The 15,983-nt window shown below is 45.6% G+C and overlaps 2 protein-coding genes and 1 non-coding gene across 3 annotated transcripts in view; 2 read left to right on the top strand and 1 right to left on the bottom strand.

The window, feature by feature from the left end:
• Positions 1 to 6,050, bottom strand: part of PPEF1 (protein phosphatase, EF-hand calcium binding domain 1) — a 97,160-nt gene extending 91,110 nt beyond the window's left edge. The window contains exon 1 of the mRNA XM_012730370.1: positions 5,523 to 6,050. The gene's annotated coding sequence lies outside the window, so the exon portion shown is untranslated. The remainder of the gene's footprint in view (positions 1 to 5,522) is intronic.
• A 681-nt stretch (positions 6,051 to 6,731) lies between these two features.
• Positions 6,732 to 6,804, top strand: TRNAV-UAC. Its single transcript has one exon. It is a non-coding gene; the product is annotated as a tRNA-Val (tRNA).
• A 1,623-nt stretch (positions 6,805 to 8,427) lies between these two features.
• Positions 8,428 to 15,983, top strand: part of RS1 (retinoschisin 1) — an 18,107-nt gene continuing 10,551 nt past the window's right edge. Inside the window, exons 1-2 of the mRNA XM_004689893.1 lie at positions 8,428 to 8,479; positions 15,441 to 15,466. Coding sequence (XP_004689950.1) covers positions 8,428 to 8,479; positions 15,441 to 15,466 — 78 coding nt within the window. The remainder of the gene's footprint in view (positions 8,480 to 15,440; positions 15,467 to 15,983) is intronic.

The raw sequence follows: 15,983 nt of genomic DNA, 5'->3' as shown, positions 1-15,983 counted from the left end.
TTGGAATTTCAAGTTAGAATTCGTTGAAACTGGTCTTGCTAAACTCAGCTTGGGTTGAATTTTCTGTTACTTGCAAGCACAAAATACTTTCTGAAACTATGAGATAAAAAAAAGAACAAGTTAATGTAAGATTTATACACTTAGAGGGGAACTTTCTAGCATATCTAACCCAATCTAACCAATAGTTCAGTACAATATAATTTCATATCCAAATCACCTTTCCAAAGGAAAGGAACTGCAGTTCAATCTACAATTTGCGACTGTGTAAATTATTCAAATGTCTCTCTCAAAAGAAAACTAGCCATTCTGGGCCCTCTCTGGTGGCACAGCAGGTTGGAGTACAGCACTGCAAGCTGGCCATGGCCACTTCTGTGCAAGTTTGATCCACAGCCAGGAGGTGACCCACAGGGCGCCACAGACCTCTCAGGACCCGCCCACTGCTCCCCTCAGCAGTGTACTTCATTGATCTGCCTGTTCTGCTCCCCACTTTGTCTCTGATGAATCCTCTCGCCACCCCTGCACCTCTGGTTTGTACCCCAGTTCTGTATGCAGAAATAAATAAATCTTTTTTTTTAAAAAAAAAAAAAGAAAACTAGCCATTTGGAAGTGTTTTGTTTTTTTTGTGAGCACAACCAGAAGGACTTCTTTAAGAATAGATGTGCATCTAGGTTTCAGAGTGAATGTTGGACGCAGAGGCAGACAGTGGAAACCTATGACTAATATTAAAATAATATTCACAGACAGTTGTCATGGCAGCCTGCTCATTTTGCACAAAATAGAACCCACTGAATTTTAACAGAATTTAGCAGAGGAAGGCTGCAGGTAGCCTCTAACTGAGTTACGCAACATCCTGATTGGTTTTGATATTATTATTGAACGTAGCCTTCAAACTATACCCTAGCTGCATCCTCCCAAATCACAAATATTTAAAATCATTAACAAAAACACATAGTAAGACCTGCACCACTCTTGAATCCTTCCTGTCAGAGTATGAGGAACAGCTTAGAGGCAAGCACCACTGTGCACAGTAGAATCCACCTGTAAGCCTAAAGACAGTACGTGTTAGGGAAACTGAGGGAGCGGCCAGTTTCAATTCCTTCACCAACTAACAGGGACTGGATGTTGCCCTCAGACATTTCTTTCAAAGTAGGGTTCTTTAGGAGTGGAGAGTAGCCAAATTGTCCCAGAGAAAGTTACACAGTCCCCGGGGAGTGACTTTAGGAGCCAGAAGCTTCTCAAGACATATGAAGGAGAGGCGATCTATTTCTCTCTTGTGTGGCTACCTCTATAAAATCTAAGCTCAATGAATGGGACAGTGATTCTGGAAATTCTAGACAGCTGGCATCAAAAGGAATACCACGTGAGTCCATCTCTACCATTACACATGCTTTTGCATATCGCCCTGCCCCCCACCTGTCTTCTCTTCTTTTGAGTTTCCACTTTAAGAGACAGGAGGTAGGGTCTAATTAAAATTCAATAGCATCCCAAGTTAGGAAACCACATCCAGTCATTATCATCCATTGGAACATTATGCTTCCATTGGACCAAATTAATCTTTCAGGCTAATTAACATTTTTCAGCTGCCGAAGATGGGGTGGCGTCTCATACTTTTTAAAAAAATAAACTCCCACAATGCCCAACACAGTGCTCCTAGAAGAACTGCAGGCATGTGATAATAAACAACTTCACATAGGGGGCTAGAACTCAGGGCAGTAGCTGATGGGTAGATTAAAGACACTGTTGAAATGATACGAAGTTAGGCAAGGGCGAGAGATGTAGAAAGGCTGAATCAGCAGGGGTTGCATTTGCCCTCATGTAACTAAACCCCCACTAAACAGGAGAATTTACAATTAGGGGTTTATTTTTCACATATAACAGGGAACCTGGAAGTAGGAAACCCAGTGCTGAGATGCCAGGTGTTATCTTTCTTTCATCCAAGCCATATGGATGTCAACTCACGGTCAACAATGGCTGTTCCACCTCCAGCATCAATCACATCTGCATTAGGGACAGAACTAAAGAACTAAAGGTAAGGGCCCTCCCAGGTGGCACAACCGGTAAAAGTGCAGCACTATGAAGTTCTCTGCAAGCACTGCAGCACAAGTTCGACCCCCGGCCAGGGAGGTCACTCACTCACATGGCACAGCAGATCTCTCCTGGCTCTCCTGCTGCTCCCCTCAGCAGTGTATCTCAAGTCAATCTGCCAGTTCTGCTCCCCCCTGTCTCTGCTGAATCCTCTCACTGTTGTACCTCTAGCCTGTATCCCAGTTCTTGTATGCATAAAGAAATAAATCTTTAAAAAAAAAAAAAAAAAGATAAAATGGAGCAGACCACTTGAGTAGTTCCTTTGAAAGAAAAGGTTTTGGAAGCCACCACCTCTGTGCAGCTCATAGGCTAGAACTGCGTCACAGTCCCTCCCCGCTGCCGGGGAGTCATATTGCTAAGGCAAAGAGCAGCGCAAAGGTTCAACGCCACTTACGGGGCAGACGGCCTGGGCGGAAAGCCCTGCTCCTTTCATTGACCAGCTGTGTGACCTAGTCAAGTTACTTAATTGCTCTGTGCCTGGGTTTTCTCATCTGTAAACTAAGCACAGTAACAGTACCTTTCTCACAGGCTTCCTGTGAAGATTAAAAGAGTTAATATGAAGACAGAGTTTAGAATAATCTCTCATACATAGCAACCATTATACAAAAATTTATTCTACTTATTTTTATTACTAAGGAAAGACGAATGGACATTGGGTACGCAACTAGCAGTTGCTGCCTCAGACTATAACTTTACGCGTCCTGATTATTGTGCTGCATGTGAGCCAGTGCCCAGTGCCAGTGGCGCACAGCTGACTCCCCAGGAAACTGGGAACCCAAACCCTGCCCCTGTCAGAAGTGGCTTTGGTCATGACCTTTCTCCCCATTTACTGGCAACTGAGGGCAACCAAAACCTCCAAGTGTTCGAGCCAGGGCACCCACGCCAGCCCCGGTGCTGATGCCTATGCATTTTAGACACGAATCATTAGGACCCCTGGCTTCTAGGTCCCGTCACTGGCTGGAGTTGCTAACTCAGAGGAGGCAGCAGTGGGTGTCTTTGCTGGTGCAGCCCCAAGTGAAATGTAGCCATTATTCCTGGCTCTGGAGTCTCCAAAGACCTTAGGGAATTCCCGTGAGCCACTGAATATCCTTTAATAAACTCACCTTCTTCAACTAGCAACAAAGCTAAGTCAACTTAAGTGATGTTATACTTTGCTAACAAACAATGTATACTTTAAGTGACTTAGAATAAGGCGAGATTCTTTCTGCACTCCTCTTCCTTGGCCAGAGCCGACTGGCTACAGTTCTAGAACACATGCTAAGACTCAGGCCGAGCTCCCTCTGGGACACTGCTATTCTCAGAGCAAAAGGGAAAGACGCTGAAAATCTCCAACCACAAGCTGGCTCTTCACTCTTTGACTTGGAACTTTTACCCACATCCAGTTGCACAAAGCAAATCACTCAGTCAAGCCTATCAGGAGGGTAGAAACATCCTACGTGGGAAAAAGCAGTGAAAATTCTGAACAAGCGCGTTGCTGCAGTAAGCAAGGAAGAACCCTGTCGATACAAGGTAATGGAGGAAAGCAGACCCTCCAGTTTCTGCATTACATCATGTTCAAGCCCAAAGTGAACAGGAAAGCATCTCTTCTTGGGAGTTCAAGCAAAAGCCCCAGGATTAACTCCAGATGTGTGTTCTTCCTGAGGCCCTATTTCAGGGTGGACAACAGGGAGAGCTGGCTCGGATAGACTGCAGTGCTGCCACCGAACAATCAAAGCACAAACAAGCGATAAACATAACCACAGAGCTTGAGATGGGAAGAGAGAGAGGAATGTGCCCAATTATAATAAGGTAGGTGGGTGAAAAGCAACAGAGCCATTCCAGTGGGCTACTTTCAAATACATGTCTTGAACATGATGAGCTGCAAAGAGAGGAAATAAGATGAGTTCGGAAATACTAAGGTAATGACTCACTCTTCTCAGTAAATACTTGAGTATTCACTGAATGACAGAGGATAATTGTTTCTAAATAAAACCTGGTAAATTGAGCTTCTCAAGTCAACTCAGTGTGGGGGGCTGTGGTTGTTCTGGTTGAGTTACTCCCCATCAGAGAGGCCAAATACTGAGGAAGGCACACCAAACATCTCAGAGACCTCAAAAAGTCTGAGTGACCTCTAGCCTCAATTTACTAGTTTATGTATTTGTCTTATAACTGTTCAGTTGCTTCTAGGCACACCTGAGGGGTGACAGGCCTCACAGATCTGACTGAACAGACCAAAATGTCATGACACTGGTGGTTTCAAGGTGAAAGTCACCAACAATTCTTTCTGGTAGGTTCTTGGTTCCTGCTTTTGAAAAATTACAAAAGATAAAATGTTAACTATTTCCTCACTGGCCTGCAGGCAAAATAGCATATGAGACTAGCAACACTCTAATGGGAATAATACTTGGCCTTTGGGGACATGGGTCTGCAAAAATCACTTAAATATAAGACTGAGTATGAACCCAGTCGGGGCACTCATCAGCAAATTAGGCTCCGTCAAGGCATTCAAACTCTTAGGCTTCAACTTCTTCACCTGAAAAATGGAGACAGTAATATGCCACCTTGTTGGAATGTACATGAAAGTGCTTCGTAACCCATAAGGCACTTGACTAAAGAAAGCAATGGTGACTATACCTTGAGGGCAGCAGGAAGTGGAACTCCTAGCCCTCTTTGTGAGAATGGGAAAAAAAGGTAACAGGCACGCGTTTTGCTAAAGGCAAAAACCTGCACTGTGTGCATCAGAAGTACACCAGCCTCTGTTCTACCTGGAGTGTACCTGTGGGAACGAGGCCAAAGCTTGACTTGAGAAAACCACCCTTACAGGAAGAGCAGACTGAAAGCTGGAAGGAGAGCAAAGGCTTCCCTAGAGACACAAATCAAACTGAACTGCTGAGTACAACTCTTGGCCCAATTCTTGGCCGTCCTGGTTTGAACTGACAGGGGTTTAGAAACATTTTTACTGGCCTTCCTGGGGTCACTGTGGCTCACTGACTAGCCAGAAACACGGAGCTTTCAGAATTCATCCTCCGCTGGTGGCAGTCCACTCAAGATCATCTCGTGGCTCACGATCTAAGCATCAAGTACTCAAGAGGCCTCTTGAAATGTATCAACAGAAGGGCATTCTGGAGGGGCTCCTTGATGAATATTACAGGGAGCTACCCAGGACATGGAAACCCTGGTACTAAAAAACCTAAGCACCAGTTGCAGGCCTGCCTCTACTTCCGTGAAAACTTACTTGACAGATAACTGCTTCCATTTTATCACCTGGAAAGTGTGGATAACTCATAACTGAGGGGGGAACATGGGGGTGTCTAGTCCAAATGACCAGTCTCACATAGGAGGACACTGAGGCTTGGGAGGTGAGTTGCTAGCTCAAGCGCACAAAGCCAGTGAATGGCCAAGACAGAATCCCATAGTGCCCCCGACCCCCACCCCAGATTCGTGCACCTTCCACCCACCTGTTTCTTCCACGTGCCTTCCCAGGAAGACAGGAGCTGGCTAAAGGGGTGGCTTTCCGTCTCATGATTTCATCGTCCTGCCAGCCTCAGAGGAAGATGCCAGGGAAAAGACAGCTGCAGCCTTCTAGTCACATCTAACTGGGTGCTTCACGATGCTCCCCAAATGGTTTCAAGTGGGGTTTCAAGCTAAAGGGCAGCGAGCAATCCTGGAAAGGCAAAGGCCCACCCAAAGCCGGGGAAGGCAAGTGACACTGACAAAGAAAACCAAGAAGGGAGACCACACGGGAGGGAGTCCTTGTAGTGCAGGGTGCGGGCGCAGCCCTACTCGGAGCAGCAGGCCCATGCGCGGCCACCTTCGCCTACGCAGGCCACACTGGCCGGCTCGGAATTCTTGGTAACTTTGAACAAGGGACCTGGAACTTACGTTTTGTACTGGGCCCCTGAAGTCTTGTGGCGGGTCATGCTCCACCCACTCACCCTCCCCAGCCATAAAGGGGTGACCTGTCCACCCCGCCGTCCCTAACCGCACCCCAGTCCCAGGCCCACAAAAGCCCGCCACATTTCGCCCCTCTCACGCTTGGGGAGATAAAGCGCGCCCTGGAAAAGGTCAGGGGAGCCATCAGGGCCACATCCTCTGGCAAGAGGCGACTGACCGTCGGCCTCGGGCAACCGTGAGGAGATAAAAACCAACGCGAAAGCGGCCCCCCACAGGCCCGCTAACCCCTGACGGCCCGAAGCCCTGCCTGCTCCCAAGGGTGCTTCCCGCAAGCCCCGCTCCGGACTCCAGGCTCCGCCGCAGGTCACCAGGGGCGACCCGGCTCAGTCCCCGCCCGGGGAAGGGTGAAGGAGGGGCTTCAGAAGCTGCCAGAAGGGGCCGCTCGAAGGTCCGCTTCCGCCCGCCCAGTCAGCCTTGCCGACGCCCCGACTGAGGCAAAGTTTGGGAACCGGTGGTAAGCGGCATGGCGGCCTCCGCTAGGAGCGTGACCCGGGCCGGGCTCCCCACTGGGCTCTGAAGCGACGCGTTAAGCGAGCGGGCACTGCGAACCGCTCAAAGCCGGGCGCCCCTCAGGCCGCCGCGAGCACCGCGCCCCGCCGCGAGCGGAGTAGCCAAGGCGGGGTGGGACTATGCTGAGGGGGCGGGGCTGCGGCGGAGACGCTGTTGCTGACATAGCACTTTGAATAAAATCACTACGCCGCACCTTGTGCGAGGGTTCCATAGTGTAGTGGTTATCACGTCTGCTTTACACGCAGAAGGTCCTGGGTTCGAGCCCCAGTGGAACCAAAGCTGGCAAGTTGCGTTTTCGTTTTCCCCTGTCCCTTTGCCCATCAGGGTACACAAAATGGAAAATAAGGATAAGTTTTATTTCTCCTTAATAAAAAGAAGACAGATATATGACAGATATTATCTCCTTCCTGCAGTTGCACCACCAGGAAAAACAACCAGAGTCCTCCAAGCTTTGTAATTCAATGACTCGATGGGGTGCCGCCTGGACCCTAGTGCTAAGTCTCCTCTCATACTGGCAATCTTTTTAAAGGTTTATTAGTAGTGATTTAAAATCTCATTAAACCCTAAATACAGAACACAGGGGGGCGGAAACCAAACCTAATAAAACATTCCCAAATGGAAAAAGCAGAAATGATATGATAAACGCACACAGCAAAAGCAGAAATGGTAAACGCATAACCTGTAGCATAAACGCATAACCTGTAGCAGAGGTTACCAGGGCTCTCTGCAGCTTGGGGTGGCCCTGCTTCTAGAATGGCTGCCTGAAAAACAAAGACTTAGCACTATTCTCACTTTCTGGAACCCTGAGAGCGGAGGTGGGATCCTGGTGGTCAAAAACTAAAACTGAAAGGGAGAGCTCAGTATTTTTCTCTGCATTTTCCCACACCGTTCTGCTTATAGTTATACGTTTGCATCCTTAACTAACTTGAATATAACACGATCGTCCCTGTTGCTACAATCACTTCATTAACTTCATTTTTTTTAGCCCTCTTAACTGTTTTTAACAATACAGTTCAGTGCTGTTAAGTATATTCACATTGCTGTGAAAGAGCTATAGAGTATAGCTATAAAGTATAGAGTAGAAAGACACTCCATACTCAAAACAACTCCCCTCCACACATCAACTTGTATTAATAACTGTATATTAACAATAGCTAATGATGTCAATCATTGTTCTAATTATTTTATTTATTTATAATATTCTATGTCTATTTAAGCCTAGGTATAATTATATTGAACTAGACATAATTATCACCTTCTTATAGAAGAGAAAATTGAGACCCAGACACTTTCCTTAAGTCAATTGCCCAGGCTCATTTGCATGCAATCTGGTTTGAGAATCTGTGCTTTTAACACTGCTTGCTGCATTGAGCCCCTAAGCTTGACTGTGAAGATTGTTCCAAAGCTTGTATTCTTGCATGTAACATGACAATATACATCTTTGTGTGACTGCTCCTCCCTCCCAAAGTTAGTATTTGACTGAATGAATAGGTATGACCATGATGCCACTTGCTTTCTAAGACCAGACCCATGTCATTTTCATAGAATTCCACAATGTTAGTGCTTGCTTGGTAGGGTATTGCTCAAGGTCACTCCCTCGAAAATAATGGCAGGGAAAGAATTGAGACCTGGGTCTTTTAATTTTAATTTCTGTTTCCCTCCACTGCTTCCCTTCCATTTAAAGGTTGAATAAAGAGGGGTCTTTCTTTGGTAAATCAATCTCAGATGACAGCAGCTTCTGCTCTCAGACTTCCTTATTGGGGCAGCTAACTATGTGGGTTAACTTGGTGGGGCTCAGCCAAAGCCCTTAGAATTAAGATGCTTATGAGGCCCGTGCTCAAGTTAAGCTTCTGCTCCTGGGGAAGCTCTCCACTTCCATGAGGCCAAGGACAGGAGAGAATGCTCCCCAAGAGAGAAGGCCTCCTGCTTTTACTGCTGTTTGGCTACGAAGGTATGTGCTGTCTAGCTATTAGCATCCATTAAATACTTAATAACAGAATGGACTGGACAATATTGCAATCCAAATTGATAATAAATGCAGCCCGAATAATTAAAATATCATCCATTAGCAAGGCATGTTAATAACGCATGGATGTTATTAGTGAGCTACAGTTGTCTGTGTGGTTGCGGTCTCTGTTGTCACTGGCTTTCTGGGTCTGCGAGGAGCCTCCTACAGTACAAAGATGCTTAAAATAGGACAGAAGGGAAGAAGGGATTTGGGAATTATATAAATAGCTATCAATTACAGCAGTGAATAAGAGTGTGGCATTTTCTTGAACATTTTTAGGACTCAAAGTTAGAGTGATTGTAGAATTGAATCTTCCAAGTCAGAGCACTATTGGGAGTGGAAAAAGATGCTATTAATAATTCTGCTGGGATAACAGGTGTGTAAGCCAGGACTGCCCCAGGCAAATCTGGATGTGGGGTTACCCTAGTTTAAATACGGATTAACATAACAAACGAATACCACTGAACTCTAATAGAAAGTATAATCCAGCTGAGAAGTAAGACCCCCCTGAGGACTTGGTCGTTTTAAATTTCTGAGTATGGCCCTGGCAGGAATGGGATGCTTAACTATGGAAAACTTAAAGGCAAAGCTCTAAAATGTCATGCAATCCAACTCTCAAATTTTCTCTCAGCCTTTGAAATAATTTTCCTTCATTCCTTTTTTATCTCTCAATGATATGCCCCATAACGAAGAATTCCTTTTAAGGTTCATTCTGGACATTCGAAATAAATTGGCTGGATGTCTTCTTGTAGTCATTGTATTTTATGGGTTACAGGGCGTAAATAAGGAAGTCGAGAAGAAAGAACCTCTCTGCTCTGCATATGGTCTGGTAGACAGACACGATGAAACTCCGAGCTGAGTCAGACTTACTAGTTTAAGGCATTCTCCCTCTACGCTCTCATTGCATTTTATCGATAGAGGACTCACTTCCATGAGTCCATGATCTCCTGACTTTATCTAGTTACATTTCTCAGTATTTGGAAAGACCTGTAAAAATATAATCCCAAGGACACTTTGCAAACACAATATATTTCTAAATAGGAATCATTTAGACTCTCTCTTCCCCTTTGCAAATAAGAATCTGCAACGTGACCCAGAAACTCTCCTAATACTTTGAGATGCTTAGAGGGTTTTGTTGTTTTCCCTTTACAAGAAAATCTAAACAGAGCCTCTAAACTTAAATCCAAATACCTTGGTTCTCATATATGACCGAGCTCACCCTCAGATCTCTCTTCTTTATGATCAGCATTGAGATCCATCCATCCATCCATCCATCCACTTGTCAGTTTGTTCAAAAATCCATCCCTGAGTTCCTGCTGCTATGGGCCAAATGTTGTATAACGACTTGACATGCGGGGCAGATACTTGCTGCTTTCATAGCACTGAGTCACAACCCTTCTGAGACGCACCCCGTCCAGTGGGAAGAAGCCCTATAAAAGTTTACCAACACATTTTTAACTTAGACCTGTGCCATCAGGGAATATACATAATCAAAGACACACTGTCAGGAGTCAGGGAGTCTGGGATTCTTTCTTGTTCTATAGCTTACCAATGTTTGTGCATGACTAGGGAGCACCAGAAATTTCCACAAAGAGCAGGGACTCCCATCTGTCTAGGCAGAACGGAATGTAGCCCAAGGTGTACGCTTGAGCATCTTAAATTCTCTTAGCATCTCACTCAGGCCCTCCACCCTCCTGTGGCCTGAAAGAAGAGTAGCCAGCTGCCAAGTGGCCCGTGCTCTGCCCTGCACTAGAGAGAGGCTAGAGCCGTGCTCCAGGAGACAGAGACACAATCTGACACCAATCAGGACATGACCGCTGCACTCAGTCACTTCACAATCCAGATGGAGAAATAACCCTCGGGGAAAGTTGCATTCCACGGCACAAGTGGGAACCTGGCAGCCAAGATTCTCTGTCTAATTTACTTTGTTGTTTTGTTCCCTGGTGGCGGTGGCTCCTTATTACAGAGAAATAAGGTAAATGGATTGCCTTCGCCACTGTGCTGGATGCAGGTTCATTTGGGAATGCACAAATCAGCACAATCAAGCACTGCTGGCGTCCTGTGACGGAGGCAGGCTTCTATTATCTTGTGTCCGAAAGTGGGGTTCAGTGCCAGTGAGAATTTCAAAAACATTTATCTTACTGAATTGCATCAGTTCATTACTTGGTCAGGGTTATTTTACATATATGTAAAGATGCCCCCTCCATGTTACAGGTGAGTTTGTCCACTCTGCCGATATATTAACCATCCAGGACAGTGAATTTTTTCTGCAGCAGCTTGGTTGAGATGCAATTTACATACCATTAAATTCACCCATCTAAAACATGTAATTCATTTTCTGTCTGTTTACAGACTTGAAGTTGTGAGCACACAATTTCATTTTGGAACATTTACATCAGCCCCCAAAGCCCCCAGACATGAGCACTCACTCCCATTTCTCTCTCCCCCAGTCTCCGGCAGCCACCTGTCTACTTTCTGTCTGAATAAATCTGTCTCTTCTGGACATTTCGCCTAAATGAAATCACACAACATATGGTCTTTTGTCTTTCACTTAGCATATGTTTTGAGGTTCATCTGTGCTGAAGCATGTAAGGCTAACAGAATTACCCATGGATATGCCTGTCACCGAAAATAGTAACACTTTCACACCAGAAGCAATTTCCTTCTCTCTTTTCAAGAGAAGGACATTATCTCGGCCTGCTGTGGTATTCTTGTTTCTCAAGGAGCTTGGAAGCTGGTCACCAAGAGTGTTTATCATTCATAATTTTATGCTTTTCTCCTCGGCTTCACCCGTTTCCATGGAAAGGAAAGCTCTGCATTCGGTCGCATCCAGTCAAGGAGACTAAAATAATCTTTCCTTGGTGTGTCTGGTACACTTTACTCTTATATTAAGACCGCCTTGAATGTTCTTGCTGTGATAAGAAACGGGTTTCCCCACCAGCTAGCACCTTTGGGTCAAAGGGCAGAATGACTCTACTTGGCCTGATTCTGGAGCCGGTGAGCGGCAGGCAGGGAGCTGATCAGAATGCGGGCGGGCACCCCTTCCTGGTGCAGCAAGCTGCCGACAGTCCCCAGTCGGGAGAAAACCGCAACCACAGAACTGAAATCTTCACACTGCTCTCTTTCTAGGCGGACCTGCTTTCTTTTACTCACTCCAACCCTGTTTTTTTCTGGTCTTATGCGATGTTGTCGTCCAACATGCTTTTGCTTTTGTCCGCCAGCTTTCGGGTGACTAAATCATGGGGGGACTAGCACAGCCGCATTGCTGCTCCTCAGCAACAGCTTTTTCTGTAAAATGCTGGTTGTTCTCTGTCTTTCTGGTGATTTCCATAAGGATCTGGTGCCTCAGAACCCCAGGCTGCTGACAAATGCTTTCTGGGGGAGGGAGCCGAGAAGGAAAAAAAAAACACCAGAAATCTGCTCCACATCGGACTGAACAGGCAGCTCTGAAACCAGAGCTACCTCTCGGTCTCTTCTTCTCACCAGCAGACAGTGGCTGAGCCTCCCCCATTTCCTCTGTTGCCTTCAGTGTTGTTCCTGCCAAATGCAGAACCACTTCAGGCTGACTCTGGGCGCAGGCAGTTCAAAAAGCAACCAGAGGAGCCCTGAGCCTCATTTGAACCCTCCGCTTTGCTCAGCTGCAGCTATTTAGACTGTCTTGGATGGCGCTCACCATGTCTGGGTCATGTGACCTGGTTATTAAGGTTACACTGTCAATGACAGTGCCTCTGGTCACCCCTCAAAAGAGTCTTGGTATACTGGTGTTTGCCCAACTGACAGGGTCTTTCTGCATTTTAGCCTTCCCCAGTTTCTCTTAAAGATGGGGGTGGAGCCTAATGTTTCCTGGATTAAGCCCCCTTCCCCAAATCAAAAAGATGCTAATTTCTCCTCTACTTTACAGTTCTTGGGAAACAGCCCCAGGACTGAGGCCATGGGTCACATATGCGTTAACTGCAAGGAGTACAGTGTACCACCTAGCTTACCTGGGCTTTCTCTTGAGTTCTAGAAGATTCCAGCCGCCTATGCACTCCACCTCAAAACTTAGAAGTCCCCAGGCCTCTCTAAAGGGGAATATCTCCATCTAATCCACCCCCCAAAAAACTTGGTCCCCCTGGAAACTTCTCCCTTATGATAGCTCTGTCCCTCCAGTAACTGAGCCACTGGACCCCTCTTTCACACCCACATCATCTGTCAGAAAATACAATCGGACTCCAGCCACTTGTCATCACCTCTACTGCTATTGCCCCGGCCAACCCACCATCTTTCCTCTGGATGACATGCCCAGCACCCCTCACCTCCAGGCTTTACACATGCTATTCCCTCTGCCCAGAATTGATGCCCACAGACATCTGACACCTTCCAGGTCTTTGCTCCGATGGTCACCTCAGCGCAGGCGCTCCTCAGCTGAAACCACTGCTATCTTTTTCTCCATAGTAGTCATCACTATTTGACATGTTATATTTATTTGTTCATTCATTCATCACTGCACCCCACTAGTATATCAACTCTGTGCAGGCAGGTGTTTTTCCTGTTTTGTTTACTGCTGTATCCCCAGCACCTAGAGCTGGGTCTGGGATATAGTAGATACTCAATGAATATTAGTTAATGAATGAGTGCTTTGGGATTGGTCATTATCAGCTATATTTTCCATCAGTTCCTATAATCACACAGGTGCTCAGGTAAACCTGTGAACATGAAGAAGCTAGGACACAAGAGCCATATCAAATGGTGAGTTTCACCCGGAGGGCAGGCAAAGTGCTCTTCACAAGGAAGAGAGTAAGCTGGCAGCAAAGTTGAGAGGGGAGGAAAGGGCATTCAAGGCCAAAAGTTCATGTGGGCAAGAGCCATGAAGCATGCCTTGATGAATCGCCAGTTGATGAATTGCAAGTGGTAGAGAGAACATAAATTTGATGAGGTAGGCAGGAGATAGATCGCAGAGACCCTTGGAAGGACTCACTGTTATATCCATTTTAGGATTGAAGCAATGGAAAGATATGGTCTTAAAACTAATCAATATCAGCAGTAGAATCCAAACCCTGGCCATGGGGGCCCACCAAAGAGTTTAGAACAGAAGAGAGAGATGATCAGGTTTGCAGTCCAGCCTACTGGGAGCATGGAGAATGGATGAGGCGAGATTGGTCTTTGGCGGGATAGCACGCAAGGGGAGCGAGTGGGAGCTGAAAGCAGGAAGAGGCAGTGGTGGGGTAGCGGAGGAAAGACATTTGATGCGGGTGTTTGACTGGGGTGGAGAAGGATGGCAGGGCCACTCGGAAGGATAAGAAATAGAGGAGAAGAATCATCTGAGGAAGGCTGCACACATATTTATTTAGGTGTAATGTGTAGACAGAAGTGTGCAAACAAGGGTACAGCTCAGTTAATTTGACCTCTGACACACCCATGTAACTAGCCCTGAGCTCAACTTATAAAACATTCCCTGACCCCCAGAAATTCTCCCTGGGCTTCTTCCCTGCTACTTCCAGTTCCAAGTGTGACCCGGATCATAATACCCCAGGGAAGACACACACCGTGTGCACCGTCGCAGGTCTGTCTTCTCCTGGGTCCTCGGGCCCCATGTAAGCAGTGAGCAAGACGTTCATGTCAGAAGGCCCTGACTCCGCTGTAGTGCCAAGCTCACAGTGGACACACTTTGGTGGTGTACAGGATGGCTCCCTCTTTGTTTTTAAAATGAAGGCCCAATTTGAAAGAGAGAGGGTTTGTAATCATGATGAAAAGATAAGACCACCCTTGACTCTAAAACAATCCGAAAGCTTTTTTGTTAGCATCAGATTCAATCTTTAGACAGGAATGTGGCTTAGGAGGGACTTTGATTTCCTAATGTCTCCACTTAGGTTTTGTTTGAGATTTTTTACAATAGGCGTGTGTTGCTTTCATAGTCAGAAATGGAGTGAAGAGGTTTGTTTGGTTGAAAATGGGGCTTTGAACCAGCGATCTCTAATGGAAGTTTCTGTGTGGTCCAGTACAGGAGCCACCAGCCACCCGAGGCTATTAAACATTTGAAGCGTGAATGGAGCAACTGAGAGACAGAATTTTTAGTTCTATTAATTTTGACTAATGGAAATTCAAATAGCCTCCTGGGACTAAGGGTTACTGCATGGGGCACAGCCATTTAATCAGTTTCGATGAATGTACACGAATTCTTCTATTAAACTTTGTGTGCATTCTCTTTATTCAGACTTCCATAAAGATAGTTTCTATGTACGTTTTATCTTAAATTTTGCACTTTTCATTTTCTCACACTATTTACATGCTACCCATAACTCTGCTTCCTATATATTGCAGGCAAAACTAAAACATTTTCCCGAACTATCATCCAGATAACCTGCATGTACTAAAAGGAGGTGCTCGGAGGCCCAACTCCTGAGTAGCATGTCTAGCAGTCAGGAGGGGGCCCGGTGATGATGGTGGTGGAGAGTTAAGTGAAAAGCTCGCACTAGTATTGTCAGGTGGAAAAGGAGGTCATAAACCTATCACCTTATTTCCATAGTAGGTTCGCAAATACGTTTGTAAGGGAAGGAAGAAAGCTGACAATATTTATACTAAAATGTTCAGTGTAGCCTGGGTGGTGAGAAATGTAGGTGCTTTCTCCTCCCCTTTGGGACTAAGGGTTACTGCAGGGGGCGCAGCAATCTAATCAGTTTACATTTTGTTCTAATTTCCAAAATTCTGTGATGAACAGAAGCAGTGACTCTCCTTGTCTTTCCATCTCACCGTATTGTCTCTAGTTTCTCGGCCTCTCCTGCTGGACACCGACTTACCTTTACTTCTTCCAGAAGGGGCTTTGCTAACTTTTATGTAACTATTTTCATATTCCTTTTCCATGTAATGAATCTTTTTGTTGAATTTCTTTCTTTGTTAAAACTCGATTTCTCTCTTCTCTGTTCAGCCACTCTGGGATTATCGTCCACTGAGGTATGTTACAATAAGAAGGCGCATTGACATGGTCGTCTGTTGAAGGTTATCCTAATCAAAACAGTGCACAGGCACAGCTTGCAGATATTGTGGGCGTGGTTTCCAGACTACCCCTGTGAAGCAAGTATCGCAATAATGTGAATATCACAAAAAATAAATCATATGAAATGTGTTGTTTTCCAGTGCACAGAAGAGTTATGCTTACACTGCATTGTAGGGTATTAAGTGTGCAATGACATTGTGTGTAAGAAACCCATGTACAAACTTTACTTAAAAAAATGTATTGATAAAACAATACCTCATCTGAGCCTTTGTGAGTCTTAATCTTTTTGTTGTATTGAAAGGGGGGAGGGAAGTGCATGGGATTATGGTGATGGCACACGGGTGATTTGGTGATGGGAAACCCACAGGGATTACAATTGAGATGGAAAAAAAATGTACAAAATGATATAAAAATACACAGTTATAAAAAAAAAAAAATTCAGCCAGGGCCCTCCCTGGTGGCGCAGCGGGTTAA

Source organism: Condylura cristata, unplaced genomic scaffold, assembly GCF_000260355.1.
Source record: "Condylura cristata isolate star-nosed mole 26May11 unplaced genomic scaffold, ConCri1.0 scaffold00027, whole genome shotgun sequence".
In the NCBI taxonomy this organism is placed as follows: domain Eukaryota; kingdom Metazoa; phylum Chordata; class Mammalia; order Eulipotyphla; family Talpidae; genus Condylura; species Condylura cristata.
The sequence above is the reverse complement of the archived record's forward strand: the minus strand, read 5'-3'. Positions and strand labels throughout refer to the sequence as shown.